Source organism: Salmo salar, chromosome ssa14 (assembly GCF_905237065.1).
Source record: "Salmo salar chromosome ssa14, Ssal_v3.1, whole genome shotgun sequence".
NCBI classification, from domain to species: domain Eukaryota; kingdom Metazoa; phylum Chordata; class Actinopteri; order Salmoniformes; family Salmonidae; genus Salmo; species Salmo salar.
Genome location: NC_059455.1, coordinates 22378630 through 22404671, shown reverse-complemented (window position 1 = coordinate 22404671; position 26042 = coordinate 22378630). Strand labels below are relative to the sequence as shown.

At 40.4% G+C, this 26042-nt stretch overlaps 1 protein-coding gene across 7 annotated transcripts in view; it reads right to left on the bottom strand.

Moving 5' to 3' along the window:
* The window catches only part of LOC100380755 (astrotactin-1), a 305222-nt gene that overhangs the window by 104886 nt on the left and 174294 nt on the right, over window positions 1–26042 (bottom strand). For all 7 annotated transcript variants that reach the window (XM_014140032.2, XM_014140031.2, XM_014140036.2 and 4 more), the window contains 2 exons: window positions 16379–16483; window positions 11527–11715 (listed from right to left, as the gene is read on the bottom strand). In XM_014140032.2, the coding sequence (XP_013995507.1) occupies window positions 11527–11715; window positions 16379–16483 (294 nt within the window). The remainder of the gene's footprint in view (window positions 1–11526; window positions 11716–16378; window positions 16484–26042) is intronic.

Below are 26042 nucleotides of genomic sequence, written 5' to 3'. Positions count from 1 at the left end.
AGATGATCAACCTCAATTCGCTAGGGATATTAGATCCAACTTATATCCAGGCACAACTGTCTGCACCAGTTTAACGAATGAGACACTAAAATATTCTGGATATTTCCTTGCAAATGCCTTTTTTCCCAGGACTTGGGCTACTGTTGCATTGCTTGCGCTATCACAACAGCTGTTTGTCTTTCCTGAATCAGATGATGATGTGCGAAAATATCACGGCGTAATTAAACAGCTCGACACCAAACGCACATCCAACAAGTATTATGCAGAATTATTGAAGAACCACGTTAATGGCAGTATCAATATTAGGTTTTAACTATGAAAGTAAGGTGACTCTTTCAGTTAAATGAATTTGAAAAATGGAATGCTTCTATTATTTTGGATTTGTGTGCCATGAAAACTGTTTTCACCATGTAACATAAGGAGACACAAAAAGTTAAGTAGTAACACTGCATTTCTGAGATCTCTATACAAAAAAACTGTCCAACAGCTACATAGATCCAGGATTTTTACAGGGTTCTAGTTCAATGTAGAATTTAACTGATTAATGCTTAATGTATGATATAACGACAACTTACACTGCTATACATTCAAGGACAGAAAAGTAATGTTTTATGTCACACGATTTTGGACAACTCCTTCAAGACACCAACATTGATAAGGGGTTGAATCCGTTACTTTTATTGAATATCTCTATGATGCTGATCCTTATATCTTAATGAAATGACGCGAACATTTTGACTCTCGAGAGCTTCTGTTGTGAAGATTGGACACCTTGAGAGGAGATGAGGAGAGCTGCTGCTCCTTAAATCTGCTGCTTAAAGTCTAAAGTTTCTCCTCGTTCTTAGGGATCATTTGACAAGAGAAGAAATCACAAAGATAAAGCCACATCTCTGTAAGCAAACACGGTTAATATCTCTTCATCAATTTAGAATTCAATAAAAGGAGCAAAAGAGACTATGCTATGCCATCTCAAGCCATATATCACTGGCATAGGCAAACTGTGTGAATAAGCAGTTTCCCTCTTCCTCTCAACGGCAAAGCATGCAGTGGTCAAATAGGCCTGTAGAGGGCAATTATGCTGCACAACATCGCCAAACAAGGGGGAGGAAAACTCAGGCAGGAAAAATGTGTCTCGATTTATCTTGTCTTATATTTTTTGGTAAGCATTTCACCCTGAAAGAAGAGCTAGTGTTTTTCCTGCCCTCTCCTTCGATTAGAACATTCATTAGGTTGCCCAATTCAGACAGGAGGTACAATGCCCTCATTCATTTTGACATGCAAATCAGCTATGTTCATTATGATCAAATTACTGCAGATTTTCAGTGTGGTGGAAATATGTTATAAGACAATAGGAAAATTGGACACATTCTGAATCTGCAGCAGTTATATCAGCAAATAATGACGACACCCTGCAATCAGCCATTTCAGTTGTTTCAACACCAGGCATTACTGAGTAAATGTAAAGAATTTACAGGATATTTGTATATTTATGACAGTATTTTGAACATGTTTGAATATGTTATATGACTGGCATCTACTATTTCATATGTATGGCCTGACCTGACAAACTCCATGGTTTTTCTGAGAAAACAGGATTAACAGTGGGTGCCTGATACTGTTGCTCCTTCACACACAGAGACGCATAGGAATCACTTCGGCATGCTTGAGCTATGTGAAAATCCACGTCACTTCTCATAGAGGGGCTATGTTTGAAGCTTTGCAGTTTGTAGCATTTTGGATCGACCCAGGGTCTATTTGAGGAAGCAGATAGACTTATACCCCTAGGACAGGAAGCTTATACTGTCTTTTATGTCAATTATGGTCAATAATGCAATACGCAAGAAGTAGAATATTATTCCCTATGACTTTGTTGAAGAAGCACAAAAGTGTGTTGGACTCACTGGCACAATTAAAATGAATCCATAAACTTTTCTATTAAAGCGTATTTTCAAAGGAATCTCCCAGTTAATGAGATAAGATTCACTATTAAATGGCTCATATATTTGATGCATGACTGTGCTTTAATGCAAAATTGTAATATATGTGAAATCATGTATTTATATCACCCCTCTATCTTTTTGCCTCAAGACACTGAAGGGAGAAATAAATCCATACACGATGAGCAGCTAAACCAACAGCTCATAGATCAGTGTCAGCCAATCAGAGCCCTGGATTGTGTTGATAACACATTGCTCAAAGTGCTAGTGGCCTTGATGAAAAGCTTCTAGCAGTGCTCTCATCACTCTTCATTTGCTGGGGCACCAGACCAGTTCACTGAAACTAGCTGCTCTCCACACCAAAACACACATGCACGGAAGCAAGCAGGCATACACACACATGCATACACACAGTTGTACATACACACACACCATTATCAGTAAACAAGGCATCTCCAAGACATTTCCACATGACTAATATTCCCTCTAAAGATGTATCTACATTTTTGCATTTCCTCGTTCATGGATTTCATGTGCTTCAGAATATTGTACTATATATTATTTTACTTATATTACATGAAGTTCTTCCATGAGATATGACTTCTAATTAAGAGTTAAGTGTAAGATCACCATTCGCAATATGAAAGAGCAAGCATTGATTACCAAAGCAGCAAAAATCTATTACATTATGCAAATGCTGGATTGGAAATGCTGTGAAATTACATTCTAAAACATTTAACTATGACTAGGAAGCAATCAACTATAACCAGCAATTGCCTGGTGATGGTTGTTTGATATAATGACTACCAATAGGTGCAATACAGCGACGTCAGACAATAACTTTGGCTGCTATTACTCTAAGCCTATGTTGAAATCCTATTTACAGTGCTCAACACATGTATGCATTTGCATGCAAAAATACAGTATCAAATGTATTCTGTTTGAAATATATACCAGTTGCAAGTGCTGGGGATAATTCAGCGTTTTGGTTATGCCTACATCACTATATTATATGTCCAGGCAATATAATTTCTTCAAGGGGATTTGTTCCTTACAACTGTTACTAAATGCACAATGACATGCACTTGGATATAAAGTTTCTTATTATAGTTGCTATTTTTCTGTGCAAATGACTTAGTAATCCCAGCTTCTTTGTTTAACGCTTAAGGGATTTGGATTGGTCTGTCATGTGATTGTTCATTAACGATAAAACCTAGTCTAAGGTTGCATCCCAAATGGTACCATATTCCCTACATAGTGCCCTAATTTTGGTTGGACCCTGGCCAAAAGTAGGGTACTATGTAGGTAATAGGGTACCATTTGGGATGCTGCCTTAGTCTGATTAATATGCACAACGGTGTCCCATAGCTCCTCATAGCAAAAAGACAATAATAAGTGATGTGCCTTGATCATAATTAAAAGGGACTCAAGCAGTGTGGGAAGATTACAAAGCAATGGATTTACAATTCTGAAGGTGTTGTGAACGTGATGAATTTACCACTAAGACATTCCAGTAGATACTTCTCTCCAACAAGCCTCTGAAAGCTCAGTGGGAATGACATTTATATCACATAGCAACGCAGTGTAAGTTGAGTAAAGCTCTTTAAAACACATGCTATCTTTCAAAAATGAAAGAAACTCTAGCTAGCATTCCCTACAGCCAGACACAGGCTTTGACATTTAATCAATTATTAATTAAGTGCAACAACATTGCGTTCTCCAGTTATCTCATATTATTAGGCAAAAGCACTTAGCCTACACACTTTATTCAACATGATTTAGTTCCAAGACTTATAATGAATGTATTCAACAACCAGTCAAATGCTTCCATTTTGATTGAGCTGTATAACATTGAAATGGCAAACTTCAATGATTTGATCTGATGAATTATCCAGCAGCAAAAAGCGTGATACAGCGAAAGAGAGAAAAAAGGAGTCATAAATTCTTACGTCTAAAGGCCACCAAAAGGCAGTGTGAAGGACAAATCTCCTATTTGCTCATCTATGTTAACTCAAAGTCCAGAGGGTGTTGAGAGGTAGTGCCCTTCAGCCGAAGGACAAGCAGAGACACACATTACTCTGAATTACCTCAAGACAGCCAGGGCAGAAATCCTAAACTGATGTCCTATCCAAAACCTCACAACCCTACTCTTCTGCTCTGTAGGACTAACAAAAACAACAGGAAAATTGGGGGTTGCCAGAAACTCTCCTGTTGGAATCAACATTTTAAATGAATCGTCAAGGGGATGACCTTGAACACTTCAACTTAAGGTGGGATGTGGGGTTTAACTTCTCTTAAGCCGAGGGTAAAGGCTGATGAAACGGATCATGTTAACTAGGATTAAAACAGACTGGGTTTTGGCAATTACAATACATAATGGATGGGATCTTGTTTTGTGTCTGGGTTTCGATGAGAGTGCAGCAGGGGGGATTGGAAGGGCCTCTTGGGGTTATGATTCAAACTGGCTGACTCAAAATGGTATTCATATCTTTTAGGCCCCTGCTCTTATGGAGATATTACAGCCTTAGATTGTTTTTCTGCTGAGCAAGGAAATTGTGCCTCACATAGCCTACGCTTGACATTAAACTGTGTGTGTGTGTGTGTGTGTGTGTGTGTGTGTGTGTGTGTGTGTGTGTGTGTGTGTGTGTGTGTGTGTGTGTGTGTGTGTGTGTGTGTGTGTGTGTGTGTGTGTGTGTGTGTGTGTGTGTGTGTGTGTGTGTGTGCGTGCTTATCACATCCATTTACTACTCAGAGGGAAGAGGCTATTCAAGGCTTGTTTTATGCAGCCTTTGGCACTTTTTCAAGCCATCACTTGCTTATCATATTCAACTGTGCACAGTGCAGAATTTCCTTCAAAAAGTACATACATTAAGTTAATCGTCAAAGACTGTAAGAGCAAGCGCCAGACTTTGTTTACCCTTTTCTAAGTTTTCTCGCAATGTGCAAGTTATTTATATTTGACAAGTGAGATTAGCCCTCTCTTCTTCTGCTACAAACCTTCTGAAGACATCAAGCTTGAAGTCGAAGACATCTGCTTCACGCTCTCTCTAATTGTCTCACCACTGAGCATGAAGCGCACATTCATCACCCTGTCTGCTCTGCAAGATGCCTGCACACCACCTCATACAAACCCCACACTGCACCTGACAGAGAGAGGCCAGAAGAGGTAGGACGGTCTAAGGCCAAAGTTCTCTTTCCACCGTACATGCAGTACTATGCGGAGCACCCATAGCATCCCCTTCTCATCGCTACCCTCCTTCCTGCTATTGCCTCAGGCTGCAGAGCCTGCACAGACACCTGGGCCATGCTTAGCCGTTACCCTCTGACCTGCCTGTCAGCCAGCCAGCATGTGCAGCATGGGGGACCGGGAGAGCAGGAGAAGAGAGAGAAAACATCCTGGATAAGTGGTAGATATTCTGTCACCCCTCAGGAAGAAACATGCGGAGGGTTGAGCGTGGAGAGCAGTGCAGGTTGTGCAGTGACAGTCACCTCCCTAATCAGTCAACTTCGTACTGTGTCAACTCCGTACTCTTTCAACTCCATACATTTCACTATTCCTCAACCTCTGATCCTCACACTGTCTGAGTAGAATAATACAGCATTGTTTTAATAGCTGAGTTGCTTTATATATGGAATAAATAAGGACTGTTTTTCCTGTTTGTTGTCTGTGTTAATCAGAGCCTTGGCTTGACTTTACATAATGACCCTGACACTAGTCTTTGGGTGAAAGCACAGCTTTGAGCCAGACAGCAAGTGATCTAATTCAAAATGACAGAGGTCAGTAGCCTTTTAAAACAGATGGACCTTGGGTTTAATGTAGCTCATTATTCAGACGTACTGTTGTTGATGTTCAGGTGCTTTCAGGTGTGCTACTTCACTGTCTCCAAGACCTCAGAACAATGCTAAAATGTGTAAAAATGTACAATACTACAGTATGTGGTACTGTGTTTTTTTATATGTTTAGTTTCTCATAAATTGAGGTTCTAGGTTATTTCTCATACAGTAGACAGTGCTTATCTTGTCTCTATCTGTTCATTACATTATATTCATCTAAAATGATATCATTAATCATGAGGATTGAATATGATATCCTTCACTGTTTGAAAAATGCATACTGATCAAAACTAATGAACTACGGTTGGCTTATTGTTTATGATCTAATGATAATGTGCCTGTGTTTTGGATTTTCAAGCATTCACACCTACAGGAAGGGAATTAAAAAATGATCATTTCAATACATTATTTACTCAAACAGACTATAGAGTGTTTTTTTCAAGTTCTTTTACATTTTGAATTCATTTTTTAAAAATTAAATTAAGCTAAAACCTAATATGAACACCTTGGACCAGTTTTTCATGAATGTTTTATCAAAAGATTTCACTCCAAGTATGTCATTACTTGGCCATAACTTCTCATACATTGCCACATATAAATAAGTCGTATTATGTCTGCTGACGGAACTCCCAAAACATGCAACAATTATTAGCAGACTAACGCCAAATCCAGAGGCGCTCTGATATATGGAGCAAAGGCTAGAACATGGATCACCATAGTCTCCAGTGAGCTCATTACTCCCATCAAAAGTGCAGGACTTTTATGGAAATTCTGTAACTTTGCAAAAAAAATATGATTTTTAAGAAATCTCTCTTTAGAAGTTAGGCCTATGTCCCAGGAATCAAAACGTTCATATAGTAGCATAGTTCCAGTCACATAATTTTTCATTCCCTGCTCTAGAAGAACCAACATTGCGCTGTGTAAAGCAAATTCACAAAATAGCGTTTAAAAAAAACCATTGCCTTTTGTATGTAATCGTGTAATAGTGTCTGTAGCAATGTCACAGAGTGAGAAAATGAAGAATAATGGAGTTTTCATGCGGATGGAAAACTCAGTCATTTAAAGCCATCTGTCAGAAGTGGTAACGTTCTGTAAATTGTGAGGCAATGTCCTTGGGAGGAAGGCAAAGTGGTCGATTCAACCAAAGGAAACAATGGTGGTGAAGTTACTGGACTGAAACACAGGGGAAAGAGGGGTCATTCATTATCTGGCTTTGTCTGGGTGGGGAAACAACTACAGGTAAAAATATGGATTGCTGACAGAGTAGGAATTCCACATGAAATCACTCTTTCATGTGGTTAAAACAGACAGCTTACATTTTTTCTACAGAAAACTGGGTTATGAAAAACTACAGTAACAAATTGCTGGGACTCAATCCATCCGTACATTCTATCCATCCGTCAAACCCTTCTTTGAGAGGGACTTTCCATTATTTTAAAAGCGAAAGCGAATGACTTATACATAAAATACAATTTCTCCAAATTACTACATTTCATCTAAATTATGTTGGAGCCGCAGATCCGGGTGCCTTGTGTGAATTCGCCGGCGAGTGGGTAACCGGCCTTTACCATCCGTCCTATTGGCCAACATGCAATCACTGGAGAATAAACTGGATGAACTCCGTTCGAGACTATCCTACCAACGGGACATTAAAAACTGCAATATCTTATGTTTCATCGAGTCGTGGCTGAACGATGACATGGTTAATATACAGTTAGATGTTTTTTCCATGCATCAGCAAGACAGAGCAGCTACCGCCGGTAAGACGAGGGGTGGTGGTTTGTGTCTATTTGACAATAACAGCTGGTGCGCAATCTCTAATATTAAGGAAGTCTCGAGATTTTGCTCACTTGAGGTAGAGTACCCCATGATAAGCTGTAGTCCACACTATCTAACAAGAGAGTTTTCATAAATTGTTTTCGTATCAGTCTATTTACCCCCACAAATCGATGCTGGCACTAAGAGCGCACTCAACCAGCTGTATAAGGCCATGAGCAAAGTAGAAAACACTCATCCAGAAGCAGTGCTCCTACTGTCCGAGGACTTTAATGCAGGCAAACCTAAATCCGTTTGACCTAATTTCTACCAGTATGTCACATGTGCAACCAGAGGAAAAAAAACTCTAGACCACCTTTACTCCACACACGGAGACGCATACAAAGCTCTCCCTCGCCCTCCATTTGGCAAATATGACACAGTTCTATCCGCCTGATTTCTGCTTACAAGCAGTACCAGTGACTCGCTCAATACAGAAGTGGTCAGATGACGCAGGACTGTTTTGCTAGCACAGACTGGAATATGTTCCGGGATTCATTCGATGGCATTGAGGAGTATACCACCTCAGTCACCGGCTTCATCAATAAGTGCATTGATGATGTCGTCCCCACAGTGACCGTACGTACATATCCCAACCAGAAGCCATGGATTACAGGCAAAATATATGCACCGGGCTAAAGGCTAGAGCTGCCTCTTTCAAGGAGCGGGACAGTAATCCGGATGCTGATAACAAATCCCTCTATGCCCTCAGATGAACCATCAAATGGGCAAAGTGTCAATACAGGACTAAGATTTAATCCTACTACACCGGCTCTGACGCTCGTCGGATGTGGCAGGGTTTGCAAACTAGTAAGGACTACAAAGGGAAACCCAGTGGCTGCGAGTTGCACAGTGACGCGAGCCTACCAGACGGGCGAAATGCATTTTCCGCTCGCTTCGAGGCAAGCAACACTGAAGCATGTATGAGAGCACCAGCTGTTCTGGACGACTGTGTGATCACGCTCTCCGTAGCCGATGTGAAACTTTTTCACGGACATTTTCAACCTCTCCCTGACCGAGTCTGTAATACCTACATGTTTCAAGCAGGCCACCATAGTCCCTGTGCCCAAGAACGCCAAGGTAAACTGCCTAAATGACTACCACCCCATAGCACTCCCATCTGTAGCTATGAAGTGCTTTGAAAAGCTGCTCATGGGTCCCATCATCCCGGAAACCCTAGACCCACTGCAATACCGCCCCAACAGATCCACAGATTACGGGGGGCCCTCAGGGGTGTCTGCTTAGTCCCCTCCTGTACTCCTTGTTCACCCACAACTGCGTAGTTAAGCACGACTCCAACACCATTGTTACGTTTGCTGATGACACAATGGTAGTAGGCCTGATCACCAACAACAATGAGACAGGCTTTAACCTGTTATGTCTAGGGGGCAGTATTTTCACGGCTGGATAAAAAACGTACCCGATTTAATCTGGTTACTACTCCTGCCCAGTAACTAGAATATGCATATAATTATTGGCTTTGGATAGGAAACACTCCAAAGTTTCTAAAACTGTTTGAATGGTGTCTGTGAGTATAACAGAACTCAAATGGCAGGTCAAAACCTGAGAGATTCCTTTACAGGAAGTGGCCTGTCTGACCATTTCTTGAACTTCTTTGCCATCTCTATCTTTTACAAAGGATCTCTGCTCTAACGTGACACTTCCTACGTCTTCCATAGGCGCTCAGAGCCCGGGAAAAAACAGAATGTCGTCATCCCAGCCCCAGGCTGAAACACATTATCGCCTTTGTCAAGTGGCCGATCAAGGGACTGTGGGCTTAGGCGCGTGCCCTGGCCGCCCCCGTCTTTGTGATTTTTCCTCTGTTTGCCGAAAAGGAGATTCCTGGTCGGAATATTATCGCTTTTTTACGAGATAAATTGCATAAAAATTGATTTTAAACAGCGGTTGACATGCTTCGAAGTACGGTAATGGAATATTTAGACATTTTTTGTCACGAATTGCGCCATGCGCGCGACCCTGATTTACCATTTCGGATAGTGTCTGGGACGCACGAACAAAACGCCGCTATTCGGATATAACGATGGATTATTTTGGACCAAACCAACATTTGTTATTGAAGTAGCAGTTCTGGGAGTGCATTCTGACGAAGACAACAAAAGGTAATCAAACTTTTATAATAGTAAATCTGATTTTGGTGAAGGCTAAACTTGCCGGGTGTCTAAATAGCTAGCCCGTGATGGCTGAGCTATGTACTTAGAATATTGCAAAATGTGCTTTCACCAAAAAGCTATTTTCAAATCGGACATATCGAGTGCATAGAGGAGTTCTGTATCTATAATTCTTAAAATAATTGTTATGCTTTTTGTGAACGTTTATCGTGAGTAATTTAGTAAATTGTTAGCAAATTCCCCGGAAGTTTGCGGGGGGTATGCTAGTTCTGAACGTCACATGCTAATGTAAAAAGCTGGTTTTTGATATAAATATGAACTTGATTGAACAAAACATGCATGTATTGTATAACATAATGTCCTAGGTGTGTCATCTGATGAAGATCATCAAAGGTTAGTGCTGCATTTAGCTGTCTTCTGGGTTTTTGTGACATTATATGCTAGCTTGAAAAATGGGTGTCTGATTATTTCTGGCTTGGTACTCTGCTGACATAATCTAATGTTTTGCTTTCGCTGTAAAGCCTTTTTGAAATCGGACAGTGTGGTTAGATAAAGGAGAGGCTTGTCTTTAAAATGCTGTGAAATAGTCATATGTTTGAAAAATTGAAGTTTTTGTATTTTTGAGGAATTTGTAATTCGCGCCACGCCTATCATTGGATATTGGAGCAGGTGTTCCGCTAGCGGAACGTCTAGATGTAAGAGGTTAAGGAGGAGGTCAGAGACCTGGCTGTGTGGTGCCAGCATAACAACCTCTCCTTCACATGATCAAGACAAAGGAGATGACTGTGAACTACAGGAAAAGGAGGCCGAACACGTCCCCATTCACATCGACGGGGCTGTAATGGAGCGGGTCGAGCGCTTCAAGTTCCTTGGTGTCCATATCACCAACAAACTATCATGGTCCAGTCACACTAAGACAGTCGTGATGAGGGCATGACAACACCTATTCCCCCTCAGGAGACTGAAAAGATTTGGCATGGGTCCCCAGACCCTCAAAAAGTTTGAAAGCTTCCTGACTGGTTGCATCACCGATGGCAACTGCTCGCCATCCGACCGTAAGGCGCTACAGAGGGTAGTGCGTACAGCCCAATACATCACTGGGGCCAAGCTTCCTGCCATCCAGGACCTCTGTACTAGGCGGTGTCAGATGAAGGCCCAAACATTTGTCAACAGTCATAGTCTGTTCTCTCTGCTACCGCACGGCAAGTGGTAAAGGGAGCGCCAAGTCTAGGTCCAAAAGGCTCCTTAACAGCTTCTACCCCCAAGCCATAAGACTAATGAACAATTAATCAAATGGCTACCCAGACTATTTGAATTGCATTACCAAACTCCCTTTTTGTTTTTACACTGCTGTTACTCGCTGTTTATTATCTATGCATAGTCACTTTACCCCTACCTACATGTACATATTACCTCAATTACTTTGAATAACCTGTACCCCCACACAATGACTATTTTTCGGTACCCTTTGTGTATAGCCTTGTTATTTTATTTTATTTTGTTACTTTTTTTACTTTAGTTTATTTAGTAAATATTTTCTTAACTCTTATTTTCTTAAAACTGCATTGTTGGTTAAGGGCTTGTAAGTAAGCATTTCATGATTAAGTCTACACCTGTTGTATTCGGCGCATGTGACAAATACAATTTCATTTGATTTGTGTGTTTGCACTGTGTTTAGAAGGCAGAAGGCCTAGCTTTGTCCACTCTCACTGCATGTCAAGAACATGTTGGAACATGAACCATCAATGGGTTCCCTCCAGCAGTTCATTAGATTTTACAGTACAGTTTCTCCAATCAATTAGAGGTCTTACCTTTGCTGATGTCCTGGTACTCCAGCCACAGCTGTCTCTGGACCTGCTTGTTGGGGTACCAGATAGTGCAGGCCTCCTCGAAGCCATACACAGCCTCTTGTACAAAGTGATTACCAAACTCCCTGAGGATGGAGACAAAATCACTGCGGAGGGTGGCACCGTCCAGGGAGTGGATGGCAGAGCTGAAAGCTGTTAGGAAACACAAAGAGGGAGTTAGCAATGGATAGGCTACTGACAAATCCATAGCAACACAGTTCATGCCTTGTGTAAAAAAGATAAATGAATGTTGAAAAGCAATGAAACTATCACACCCTGATCTGTTTCACCTGTCTTTGTGCTCATCTCCACCCCCCTCCAAGTGTCGCCCATCTTCCCCATTATCCCCAGTGTATTTATACCTGTGTTCTCTGTTTGTCTGTTGCCAATTCGTTTTGTTCGTCAAGCCTACCAGCGTTTTCCCCCTTGCTCCTGTCTGTTTCTAGGTTCTGTTTTCTAGTTTTCCCGGTTTTGACCATTCTGCCTGACCCTGAGCCTGCCTGCCATTCTGTACCTTGTCGCACAACACTAGATTATTGACCTCTGCCTGCCCTGACCCTGCTACTGCCTGCCGTTCTTTACCTTCTAGACACCAATCTGGGTTACTGACCTCTGCCTGCCCCTGACCTGTCATTTTGCCGGCTCTCTGTTCTAGTAATACACTTTTGTTACTTCGACACTGTCTGCATCTGGGTCTTCCCAGAAACGTGATAGAAATGGGCATAAACCTGACACAGGAAAAAGCACAAATATTTACATGTATGATAGTATTTATTTTTACGTTCCATATTCAGAGTAAATCAGTATGTCTATGAAGGTAATTGTTTGTTTGTTTTAAGGTCAAAAGTAAGTAACAAGTACCTGCCGGTATTATAGAATACAAGCCATAAGCATACTCTACACATGCTACATTTCAAATCTTAAATATGTACAGTCTGTACTTGTTTGTAGTTTTAGGTAAACATCCTAGTGAAAGCTCAAGTTTGTGAAATGATAAGCTATGACTCCCTATGTTGTTGTGACAGTGCACAGACTATGATTAAAGTGCCATGTGTAAACTTGAGGCTTTCTTTAAGTCTTAAATTGAGCCTTCATGAAATCCTCAGAGGGGAGTCATTGTAAAGCATTTACTCTTGCTGGTTTTTATATCTTTGGGAAAACACTAAAAAACATGTATAGCTCTTCAACTGTTCCATTATCATCCGAGAGGCCTAGCATTAACTTCCTACCACTCATAACATGCTAGTCTTACATTATGAAGCAAAACAGTCCTTATGAAAGATTGTGCTTTGGTGTCAGGTGTAAAAATCTGTAATAATAAAAAAGTTGCTGAACTCCTACAAGTAATGACACTGAGGAAATGGAATTCTAAAGGCTGTGGTCATGTTTAATTCCAGAGCACTCTTATCTGAAATGCATTAGTAATGGTACATCTATACATGTAATATTTATGCTATACTCCACACGTGTGGCGAAGTAAACACAAAATGCTTACGGATACATACATGATAGACACGTTAAACAAAACAAATAATGCAAGTCATGGCATCCAAAAAGAAGACAAACAAATACCAAAAATCATTCAAGCCCAAATAAACTATTCTGCAATAACTTTCTGGCAGTCTGAAAACTCATGACACATTCACATAAAATCTTTTTTGCATGTTGATGTAGGCCGTTCAGATGCCGAAGCAACACAATATGGTACAAATATAAAAAGGTAGAGGCTGCGGCGGAGACTTTTCTGGACCCCGCATCCCAGAGGCTGGGGGTCCTGGGGCTTCTGCACATCTCTGGGATTCTCTAAATTGAGCACATTTTCTGCTCTACTCTTAGTGAACCTCCCTTCACATTTCTCACTGTCAATCATGCATTTTACAGGTGAAATGCCCACGCAGTATCTGCATACCAACCAAACTGTATCCTATAACTCAAGATGATCTAAATGCATGTCCCCATTGGACTGATTGAGATTAAATGGATGTTGATCAACAGTGTTGTTTTGAATGATGTACAGTGAACACATTTTAGAGATGTTGTTTACAAACTGTAGCATAGTTAGCCTATGTGTTTAGTTTCAATCAAACCACATATTTTGCCTAGTGGCGTGCGCTGTTTTGGCCGAAAATGAGACCATTCACACAATAATACAAAAATCTCATAGGAAACGAGGTAGTGTTTTTTGTCTTACAGTAAAGTTATACTATGATATATATTCGGTTCTGTTATGTAGAATACTATCATTATATGATCTTGCATAAATTGACTCAGTTTTGATAAAATGTTATTAAACAAGCACCATTCACCAGAGTAGCCATGTTCTCTATGAGTGGAGCGGAGGGCGAATACTGGGTGGTTGATGCTTATATTTGTCCTATATCACACAGAACTTTTGGAGAGTGGGGGTCACAGCATGGGTCAAGTGCCTTGCTAAAGGGCACATCAACAGATTTTTCACCTTGTCAGCTTGGGAATTTAAACTAGCAACCTTTTGGTTACTGGCCAAATGCTCTAACCACTAGGCAACCTATTGCACAAAGGCTATGGGACCTTTAGCTGTCAGGAGGAAAGGTCCAGAAAAGTCGGATCCGCAGCCACTCCGAAAAATAAATAAATAAAAATGACAAAAAAGAAGAGAATCAAGAACTTCAAGAAGCTCTACAGCAAAGTACTGTCAACAGTAGAGTAGAGAGAGCCCTTCTAAGAAGTAGTGCTTCACTAAAAACCTATCCACAATTATCTTATTTTGTGCCGTTTTCATGGCAGGGCCTGTCAAAATATATTTGTTCAGATACAAAGTTATGTGGATGATGACAGCTTATCAGACCATAAAGGGAGGTTGTTCTAAACCACAGCTCCGTGATGCAAATGTGGAATGCCAACTTTAGGCTTCAGGCCTAGTTTCCATTACTAAAAATTCCCTTTTTGCCTCTTAAGCATGTGCCAAATTCTTTCTTGACTTCCACTGTTCAAGTCTGCATGTAACTCACTGCATACAAGATAAATAGAACCCTGCATTAATATAATCCTTGACTAGAACCCTGATTATAACCATTCATTCATTAATTAATAGAACCATTTCATCAACTACAGCTCAGCATTTAACATCATAGTACCCTCCAAACTCGTCATTAAGCTCCAGACCCTGGGTCTCGACCCTGCCCTGTGCAACTGGGTCCTGGACTTCCTGACGGGCCGCCCTCAGGTGGTGAGGGTAGGAAACAACATCTCCACCCCGCTGATCCTCAACACTGGGGCCCCACAAGGGTGCGTTCTCAGCCCTCTCCTGTACTCCCTGTTCACCCATGACTGCGTGGCCATGCACGCCTCCAACTCAATCATCAAGTTTGCAGATGACACAGATGACTAAAGTGGTAGGCTTGATTACCAACAACGACGAGACAGCCGACAGGGAGGAGGTGAGGGCCCTCGGAGTGTGGTGTCAGGAAAACAACCTCACACTCAACGTCAACAAAACAAAGGAGATGATCGTGGACTTCAGGAAACAGCAGAGGGAGCACCCCCCTATCCACATCGACGGGACAGTAGTGGAGGTGGAACGTTTTAAGTTCCTCGGCGTACACATCACGGACAAACTGAAATGGTCCACTCACACAGACAGCGTGGTGAAGAAGGCGCAACAGCGCCTCTTCAACCTCAGGAGGCTGAAGAAATTTGTCTTGTCAACAAAAACACTCACAAACCTTTACAGATGCACAATCGAGAGCATCCTCTCGGGCTGTATCACTGCCTGGTACGGCAACTGCTCCGCCCTCAACCGCAAGGCTCTCCAGAGGGTAGTGAGGTCTGCACAAGGCATCACCGGGGGCAAACTACCTGCCCTCCAAGACACCTACACCACTCAATGTCACAGGAAGGCCAAAAAGATCATCAAGGACAACAACCTCCCGAGCCACTGCCTGTTCACCCCACTATCATCCAGAAGGCGAGGTCAGTACAGGTGCATCAAAGCTGGGACCGAGAGACTGAAAAACTGTTTCTATCTCAAGGCCATCAGACTGTTAAACAGCAATCACTAACATTGAGTGGCTGCTGCCAACATACTGACTCAAATCTATAGCCACTTTAATAATTAAAAATTGGATGTAATAAATGTATCACTGTCATGTATCAGTGTGCAGCGGGTAGAACGGAGTCAGGCGCAGGACACAGAACTGAGTAAAAACGTACTTTACTCGCAAATAATCACAAACTAATTCCATACATGGAATAATAATCCAGCTCAACACAAAAGAGCGACCACATAACAAAGAACATACATGCACAAAACCATGTGGGAACCAGAGGGTTAAATAGGGAATAAATGATAACATAATGGAAACCAGGTGTGTACAATCAAGACAAAACACATAGAAAAAGAAACGTAGATCGGTGGTGGCTAGAAAGCCGGTGACGTCGACCGCCGAATGCTGCCCGAACAAGGAGAGGCACCAACTTCGGCGGAATGTGACAATCACTAGTCACTTTAAACAATGCCACTTTATATAATGTTTACATACCCTACATTACTCATCTCATATGTATATACTGTACTCTATACCATCTAATGCATCTTGCCTATGCCATTCGGCCGTTGCTCATCCATATATTTATATGTACATATTCTTATTCATTCCTTTATACTTGTATGTATAAGGTAGTTGTTGTGAAATTGTTATATTACTTGTTAGATATTACTGCATGGTCGGAACTAGAAGCACAAGCATTTCGCTACACTCGCATTAAAATCTGCTAACCATGTGTATGTGACCAACAAAATTTGATTTGATTTGCTTTAATGATGTGTTATAGTTACCTTGAGAGAGAACCCACTGGTTCAGTTTGACATGGTACAGGACAGACCTCAGCCTCCAATGCTGGATGAGTGGGTACCCAGAGACCTCACTGTAGTTCACCATTCCTGTAAGAGGCACAACATATCACATCACCTATAATTTTCCATTCCAGTTAACAGGGCTTTGATGCAAAGTATGAAAGTGGTAGATTAACAAAGAAAGAAACACATGTTAAGTACAGATATAAACTTGCACTGCACATACACAAATAGCGACTCTGTCTTAAGCTACAGAAAAACAGTGGGCTGTCGTTGACAGATCATTAATACACTCTGATGGGTTGGAAAAACACTGATCCACACAAAAGCATGCAATGGTCTCAAGCACTTTGATATAATTACAATACCACCAGAGAGCAGCATAGAGAAAAATCTATCACATTCTGCCCGCCTACAATGTCATTACGAAGGAGCTCAACGAAAACCTTCATTGGTTAGTCCATCAAAAATGTATTCACAGATTCCTTGCTTCTTAGGGTAATGATTGACTTGGTCAGCTTGTTGGGGTTAACAACAAATCATCAATGGCAGGCAAAGCATAACAAATGTAGCTATATGTAAATTAAAATACATTGGGATGTGGCGACATTCATCATCCAAATCTTTTCTCTAGATGAAATTAAGCATTTCTATTCTACCTCTGGTTACAGTGCAGAGTTAACATCCCTCACACATCACCATATGTAGCGTTGGCATGGTGCTAAATCATCTAATCTCCTATGGCAACTGTCAGCAATTCTGAGCTGTGCAAGGAATCACACCCATACATCAATTTAACTTTCCCTTCATGTTCTACTCATCTGGAAGATGTCTAAAGACACAGCATATCCTGGGAGCTTTAGGAGCTGCTACATTGTCAGTCAAAACATCTGTGAAACATAAAAGAGAGCATTCAGGATTTCATTGAGTAATGATGGATCTTCCTATTCACAACTGTATGAGGACATTCTGGGCCCGTGTCACAATATATCACCCTAGTAGGCAACTACTAGTTCAGACACCCACCGGAGGACAGACACTGACAGAGTCGTTTTTTTCTACTGAAAGTACTATTCAATGAGAGCTGTAATATCGTATTGGTAATGTGGTGTCCTATTGGTATTGAGGGATTATTGCCAGAACTTTCCAATTCACGACTGTATGAGGACCTTATGGACTCGTGTCACAATATATCATGCTTCTGAGAGACACTGAAATAGACTTTTTGTTTTTAGTAATAGTGAAATGAGAGCTGTGTTGTCCTATTGGTATTGAATGGTAATGGGGTTTGTGTTCCCCTGGAAAGAACACAAATACTGTGTAGAGGATCATTCTCTTTCAGTGTAAATAAGGAGTAATGCAACGTATTTGTAATTTAGCTCGTGAGCCAAGTGAAAATTCCGCCGGTAACAGTTCCTTTTTTCTAGCTGTTCTTTGAAAATGTATCGTTTGGCAGGGGCTTGACATATTGTATGAACTTGATGAATAAGGCTCTAAATGTGATGTTCACACATTGTCCTCACCTTGAACAACATTCATTTATCCCTTCTTATGGGAAAACGCTCCCCAAACAATAAAATTCCTGGTAGTAGGCACAGCGCTGCACTGTTCATGTCCCCTTATAAAATGAATAACAAGCCAAAACATATACAGCCCATATTCCTTCTTTTCAAAGGCCTTGTCTCCCTTTACCCCTTGGGTGCTCTGCTCTCATTGTCTGACAGAATGAGTAATATGACTGAACTTCACATCACAAACACAAGTTCAGTCTCTAGTCGTCGCTAGTCATTTTGCCACGATGTGGCGAGCCTCGGGTGGAGTCATTAACATACACTAAAATGAACATAGATTGAAGAGAGAAAAAGATAGACACAAATCAAGGACTAGGAGGCAGAGGAGATCTGAATATCAAACCCTATGTGTGACCACATTGGATCTATGATCTAATATCCTGAGGGCCTTGTATATCTCTGTGCCACCACTGCCAAATCTTATATATATTTAAAAAAAATCTAGAATCTTCTCTCAGGAAGATTCATAGCGACAACCACAGATGGAAGTAATCTTATGGCTCATAGAACCCCATTAACTATGGGACCCCATGTTCCATTTCACTCTTGGATAAGTCGAAGAAGGAATGACTGAGGAAAGAGGTGGAACACTGAGAATTACCTGACACTCCTCTACTAATCTAATGGGAAACTATAAGTGAGTCCCAAATGGCACCCTATTCCCTATATAGTGGAGTGCACCACTTTTGACCAGAGACCTCAGGGTACTATATAGATATAGGGAATAGGTTGCCATTTGGGACACATCCTAACTGTAATATAGCAGTGGAGCCCACTCTTCTTCCTGAGGAAACTGATAAAAAATCTCAAGCCTATAGGAGGAGCAAAATGTTAGCTTTTGAAAAGATGTATGGGAATGGCTGTACGTAATGCCTTGATAATCCAACGGCTGTCACGTCTACTCCCGCTCCTCCCCTCCGGCGTTCGACGTCGCTGGTTTACTAACCACCGGTCCTGGGAATCATCATTACACGCACCCATGCTTCCTATATAGGCACACCTGGACTCCATCACTTCACTGATTACCTCCCCTATATCTGTCACTCCCTTAGTTCTATTCCTCAGGCAGTATTGACTATGTGTTACATGTCTGTACGCTACTCGTGTTTCTTGTATTGTTCCGTTTATTATTAAACTCACCACTTACACGTGGTTCTCGACTCCAAGCATCCACGTTACAATGGCAAAGATTATGGTATCATATACCTTGTTGGACTAAATCACTAGGCCTACCACTCATCTCTCCTTGACCAGGTCTTCCTCCATGAATAATTTCCACTGCCTCTCAACACTTTTCATAATGTTAGTCATGTGATCAGTTGATCAGTATTGTATAGGTGGTGCCCTCTGTTCCATAACCATGTACATTACAAAGTATACACTACAGTAATCAATTCAAATCATATTGAAAAAAGACAATCATGTTAATGCATGTGTTACTCAAGTGAAGGTCAGATATTCAGAACAGGTTATGGCAAGAGTGTAGGTTGAAAGTTAAGTTTTGGATTAAGTTAACAACACAGAAGTTTATTTGTTAAAACGGTGCTACTGAACATATTCTGAACACTACCTCTCTGCTCTTCTGTAAAGTTTTGATTGAAGATGGACCAAATTAACAAACCAGGCAGGAGGCCTTGAAGTCCCACAAAAAGGATGAAACATTAAGACTACAACAGTAGGAACGTCTCACATCTAAAGAATCCAACAGATTGAGGCCATTCATAAATCAGCATCAGACTAATTAACGAGGCAGATTTTGCATCCAAAATGGCACCCTATTCCCTATATAGTGCACTACTACTAGCCCTGGTCAAAAGGAGGGCATTAAATAAGAAATAGGGTGTCATTTGGAATGGAACTTGAGTTTTTTTTTAATTCCATGGTGACACCCTTTCCATTTTAGCATTGTCAAAGGTACTGTAGGACTAGGAACTGTCAATGTCTTATAAAATATCTCAGCGATACCTCTGTTCTTTAGCGATCACTAGGCCATATGCTGTGGCTTTAATTGAGAGGGACTTGGGGAGAAGGGACTCTGTGTCGCAGTTTGAATCACTGCCCTTCTGCTTGCGTCAACGGTCAAACCACAAACCACCACCAGTTCAGTTCCCACCAAGCCCACCAAACACATTCCCCCCCAAAATGTAAAATGTACTATAATCCTGATGCTAGAAATTAACAAGCAGCTCAACTAGACTGTAATGTCAGTCAATATACACTTCTGAGAAGTTATTTGCCTGTGTACTGTCTAGGCATACATAGATCTCTGTAGATGTCTCCTCGGAGGAGGCCTGTAGATCCCAGAGGAACAGGTGTGCACCATGATGGCAGTCTTTTTAAGGGGCCACCCTTAAGGTCCCTGCTCCCATGCTGGGGCCCACACTGTATTAATTATCACATCTAATGCTGTCGGTTAATTAATTGACGTTTACCGCAGGGAATGGCTCAAGCAATTAATCAGTGTCAAATAATAAATTAAACCCCAAATGTGATTACAATTGTGGGCTGCATCCAAAATGTAAGATGAATGGAGCTAGGCTTTTTCAGGTATGCCACAAATTGTCTACTACTCACAGGCAGAGTGCACAGTAAATAAAACAATTGTCATGACTCTCTCTCCTTGGTGAGGATCAAAAGGACCCATCAGCTAGGCAAATGTTTGAGGATAGCCAGACCTGTTTTATGACTTAAATACCTTGCAGAAACTCTCCCTTTGGCTCTGCAGGATTGGAAGGCTGAAAATCCTTTGTTACACAGAGAGACTTTGCCACCAAAAACTTCAACATCAAACAATGGACACTAGAACAATATATTTCAACATCCGAATGTTGGGAATGATGAGAGATGGAATATGGAAAATTCATGTCTATTTTGTGATGTCATAAAAATGATCAGAAAGACATTATAACGGAAACATTGTAACTTTAAGAGCTTTCACCCTGTGTATATCAGATTTACATCTAAATGTTGTAAAACAATTATCTAATTAAACATGAAACTATTTTTCAAAAGATAGAAAAGTGATTTTAGCCTTCTAAATGAGAATTGTGTTTCATGCAAACTTGTGCCCAGTCAGTAGCCACGCCCAAGTGAGCTCAGAGTTTGTGTCAACATGACAGAACGCCCTCTAAGACCAGAGTGCTTAAAAGGACTTGCTAACAACATTAGACTAAAACATGCCAGGTTACTGCCGGCGGGTAAAGTGGTCCTAGCTGTACCCTGAATAATCAACCATTGAGACCAGAGAACGTGAGGATGTGGTGCACACGTTGAAATGGTTCGAAACTTTGTAAACCAGACCAAAACATGCACCGTCTGCAGCTGTGCATGTAAAGTAGTCTAGGACATTTGACCAAAGATGAGAGGGAAGAACAGATCCCTCTGACCACCGTGTGGTTCATCTAAAGTATCTATTCTAACGAACACTCCAGAACAAAAGAAGCCTACAACTAATAAGGACATTGTGACCTCTGATGGACAACCAGAGACTTACATCAAACCACTTCCCATAGAACCATCGAGTTCAACAGAGAGACGAAAAAGACATCCATGCGTAAATATATACATTGCAGTTCTTTTCCTGAATGAGCGGTCATTCATGTGCAAAGTATTCCTATTCCCATGAGCGTAGCTTCCAAATGTATGTACGGTAAGGTGACTCTCTGTCTCACCCTCTCCTTACATACCCCTACCTCCATTGTGTAAACGAACGGTTATGCTTTTCTTAGTCCACTAGGGACCTGTTTTCATTGTATTATGTATGTAATCAATAACCTTATGCTGTGTGTTTAGGTATTCTGTATGATGATTTAGTTAGTAAATACATAATTAAGCAAATTTATGTATTGCTTATTCATCACTTAGGTTATGGTTTGTGCAGATATCCAAGAATTGTGCGACGTTCAGAATGTGACTGGTGAGGTAATAATTAATAATTGACTGTTACTGATGTAAGAGATATTGATATATTTCTAGAGTTTAAGTCAGGAGATAGTAACTCCTTAAATATTTTTTCCCATGGTGCCCCAAATTCCTAATGAGTTAATTGTTACATGATTAATTTAATCAAGTATCAATTTAACATAGTAGATAATTATTCGATAAAAACAGTCAACACATTAACCTCTCTAGGATAGGTGGCACCAAATCGTCCCACCTACGTAACAGCCAGTGTAATCCCGTGGCGCGTTATTCAAAAACCTCAAAAATGCAAAAACTTCAATTTTTCAAACATATGACTATTTTACACCATTTTAAAGACAAGACTCTCGTTAATCTAACCACACTGTCCGATTTCAAAAAGGCTTTACAACGAAAGCAAAACATTAGATTATGTCAGCAGAGTACCCAGCCAGAAATAATCAGACACCCATTTTTCAAGCTAGCATATAATGTCACATAAACCCAAACCACAGCTAAATGCAGCACTAACCTTTGATGATCTTCATCAGATGACAACCCTAGGACATTATGTTATACAATACATGCATGTTTTGTTCAATCAAGTTCATATTTATATCAAAAACCAGCTTTTTACATTAGCATGTGACTAGCATGTGACTAGCATTCCCACCGAACACTGCCGGTGAATTTACTAAATTACTCACGATAAACGTTCACAAAAAGCATAACAATTATTTTAAGAATTATAGATACAGAACTCCTCTATGCACTCGATATGTCCGATTTTAAAATAGCTTTTCGGTGAAAGCACATTTTGCAATATTCTCAGTAGATAGCCCGGCATCACAGGGCTGTAGCTATATTTTAGACACCCAGCAAGTTTAGCACTCACCAAAGTCAGATTTACTATAAGAAAAATGTTATTACCTTTGCTGTCTTCGTCAGAATGCACTCCCAGGACTTCTACTTCAATAACAAATGTTGGTTTGGTTCAAAATAATCCATAGTTATATCCAAACAGCGGCGTTTTGTTCGTGCGTTCAAGACACTATCCGAAAGGGTAAATAAGGGTGACGAGCATGGCGCAATTCGTGACAAAAAAATTCTAAATATTCCATTGCCGTACTTCGAAGCATGTCAACCGCTGTTTAAAATAAATGTTTATGCCATTTTTCTCATAAAAAAGCGATAATATTCCGACCGGGAATCTGCGTTTAGGTAAACAGACAAAAGAAAATAAAGCATTCGGTCGACTCGGGCACGCGCCTAAGCCCATAGTACTCTGATCGGCCACTTGCCAAAAGCGATAATGTGTTTCAGCCAGAGCCTGCCTCGATATCGTTCAGCTTTTTCCCGGGCTCTGAGAGCCTATGGGAGCCGTAGGAAGTGTCACCTTAGAGCAAAGATCCTCAGTCTTCAATAAAAAGAGCCAAGATGAAACACCACTTGTCAGACAGGCCACTTCCTGCATGGAATCTTCTCAGGTTTTGGCCTGCCATTTGAGTTCTGTTATACTCACAGACACCATTCAAACAGTTTTAGAAACTTTAGGGTGTTTTCTATCCAAAGCCAATAATTATATGCATATTCTAGTTACTGGGCAGGAGTAGTAACCAGATTAAATCGGGTACGTTTTTTATCCGGCCGTGTCAATACTGCCCCCTAGCCCTAACAGGTTAATGATAGTCACTTCTCAACACACTGTTGTCAAGGAAATGTATATGTGTAACTACAGTAGACACCTACTGCTAGTACATTACAACTGAAATATGACCTATTAATAGTACCAATGATTTTGCTTCTATTCTGGAGAACATCACATCATTCTTATGCAAGGTGGATACTCCATACTCCATAAAGTATACAGTGTCTTCAGAAAGTATTCATACCCCTTCACTTAATCCACATTTTGTTGTGTTACAGCCTGAATGCAAAATAGATTAAATACATGTTTTTCTCACACATCTACACACAATACCTAATTTACATAAGTATTCACACCTGAGTCAATACATGGTATAATCCCTTTTGGCAGCGATTACAGCTGTGAGTCTTTCTGGGTAAGTCTCTAAGCATTTTGCACACATAGATTGTACAATATTTTCCCATTATTCTTCATAAAACTCTTCAAGCTCTGTCAAGTTGGCTGTTGATCATTGCTAGATAACCATTTTCAAGCAGATTTAAATCAAAACTGTATCTCGGCCACTCAGGAACATTCACTGTCTTCTTGGTAAGCAACTCCAGTGTAGATTTGGCCATATGTTTTAGGTTATTGACCTGCTGAAAGGTGAATTCATCCTTCAGTGTCTGGTGGAAAGCAGACTGAACCAGGGTTTCCTCAAGGATTTTGCCTGTGCTTAGCTCCATTCCGTTTCTTTTTTATCCTAAGAATCTCCCTGGTCCTTAACGAATACGGCAGGTAGCCTAGTGGTTAGAGCGTTGGACTAGTAACCAAAAGGTTGCAAGATCGAATCTCTGAGCTGACAAGGTAAAAATCTGTTGTTCTGCCCCTGAACAAGGCAGTTAACGCACTGTTCCTAGGCTGTTATTGAAAATTAGAATTTGTTCTTTACTGACCTGCGTAGTTAAATTAAAAGAAAATAAATACATGCATACCCATAACATGTTTCAGCCACCACTATGCTTGAAAATATGGAGAGTCCTATTCAGTAATGTGTTGTAGTAAGCTAGCATATGGAATTGTTCTAAGATGGTCATACCATTTAGCTATTTTAGGACCCTTTTAGGTATAAAAATGATTGGATAAAATATTGAATTTGGCCTGAAATACTATAGCCCATAGAAACACATTGAATAATAATTTCATAAATGGCAAAAAAAACAGTCAAAATATAAATAATAAGGAATAAGGTTTTGAAGTGTCTGTCTATATCTAAAATATATATATAAAAAAACATAACCCCTTATTTTTGTTGGCACAAAACTACCTCCATACTTCCATTCATTTGTACGGGTTACCTTCAGACGAGTCCCATGACACTTGTGGGGCTCGTCGAGCAAAATGAAGAACACCATCGTGTTCGTTTGGACACTTCAGACCGATTTTTGGAATGTCTCATGGTCTGATAAACATTGCTGTAGCTCGGCCACCATCCACCGCAAATGCGGAAGGCCGACATAGGTGGATGCGGTGGATTGAAACCTGATATCTCTAGCTTAAACTGACATATTTTGATGGGGATTTTTTTATTATGTTACACAGATGTGTCAATAGACTCTTAAGGATAAACACTATTAATGCACACAATGAGTTCATGCAACTTATTATGTGACTTGTTAAGACATTTTTTACTTATTTAGGCTTGCCATCACAAAGGGGTTGAATACTTGCTGACTCAAGACATTTCATCTTTTTATTGTTAATTAATTTGTAAAAAATGATCAGGTATTGTGTTTAGGCCCGTGACACAAAATCTCAATTAAATACATTTTAAATTCAGGCTGTAACACAACAAAATGTGGAAAAAATCAAGGGGTGTGAATACTTTCTGAAGGCACTGTATATTTACTGAACATGAAAAACGCAAATTGGCTAATTCCGGTAATTCAGATTTTTTTTGCATGTGAATGCATGAGCAAGCCTGAGTTTGATTGCGTATTAACATAGCAATTATCTTTGTAGCTACGGAACAAGCTCAGCTTGTGTAGTAAAACGAGGTAACTTTATATGCCAGTCTGTAAATTCAAATTGCCTTGGCAAGTAAACAATTAACCGTGCAACCAATTGATAGCACATGAGGAGAGAGAGGAAGATGTTTTTAGAATGTTAAACAAGGCTCTCCTAAGTGTGACACAATTAGGTCGGTACATTGAAAACAGACTATAGTGGAAGTTAGTAGAAGGTTTAGAGTTTATTTTAACATCACCTTTGTTGCTGATAACCAATTGCTTTTTTTAATATATAACTTTGTCTTACCTATTCGACACTCGCTAAAATACATTTACATTGTACGTGTTTCTAACTGGCTTCCAGGTTTTAAACAAATGACTAAGTCTATCAACTCAAACAACAATTACTGTTACGCTTTTCATTTGTCAGGCTAACGCATCTATGATTAGCCACACCAGGATTATAGATCCTATTTCAATTGAAGCTTCAGCAAAAGTTAATATTGAACACTGGAGATTGTTGAGCTTAAAGCTAACAG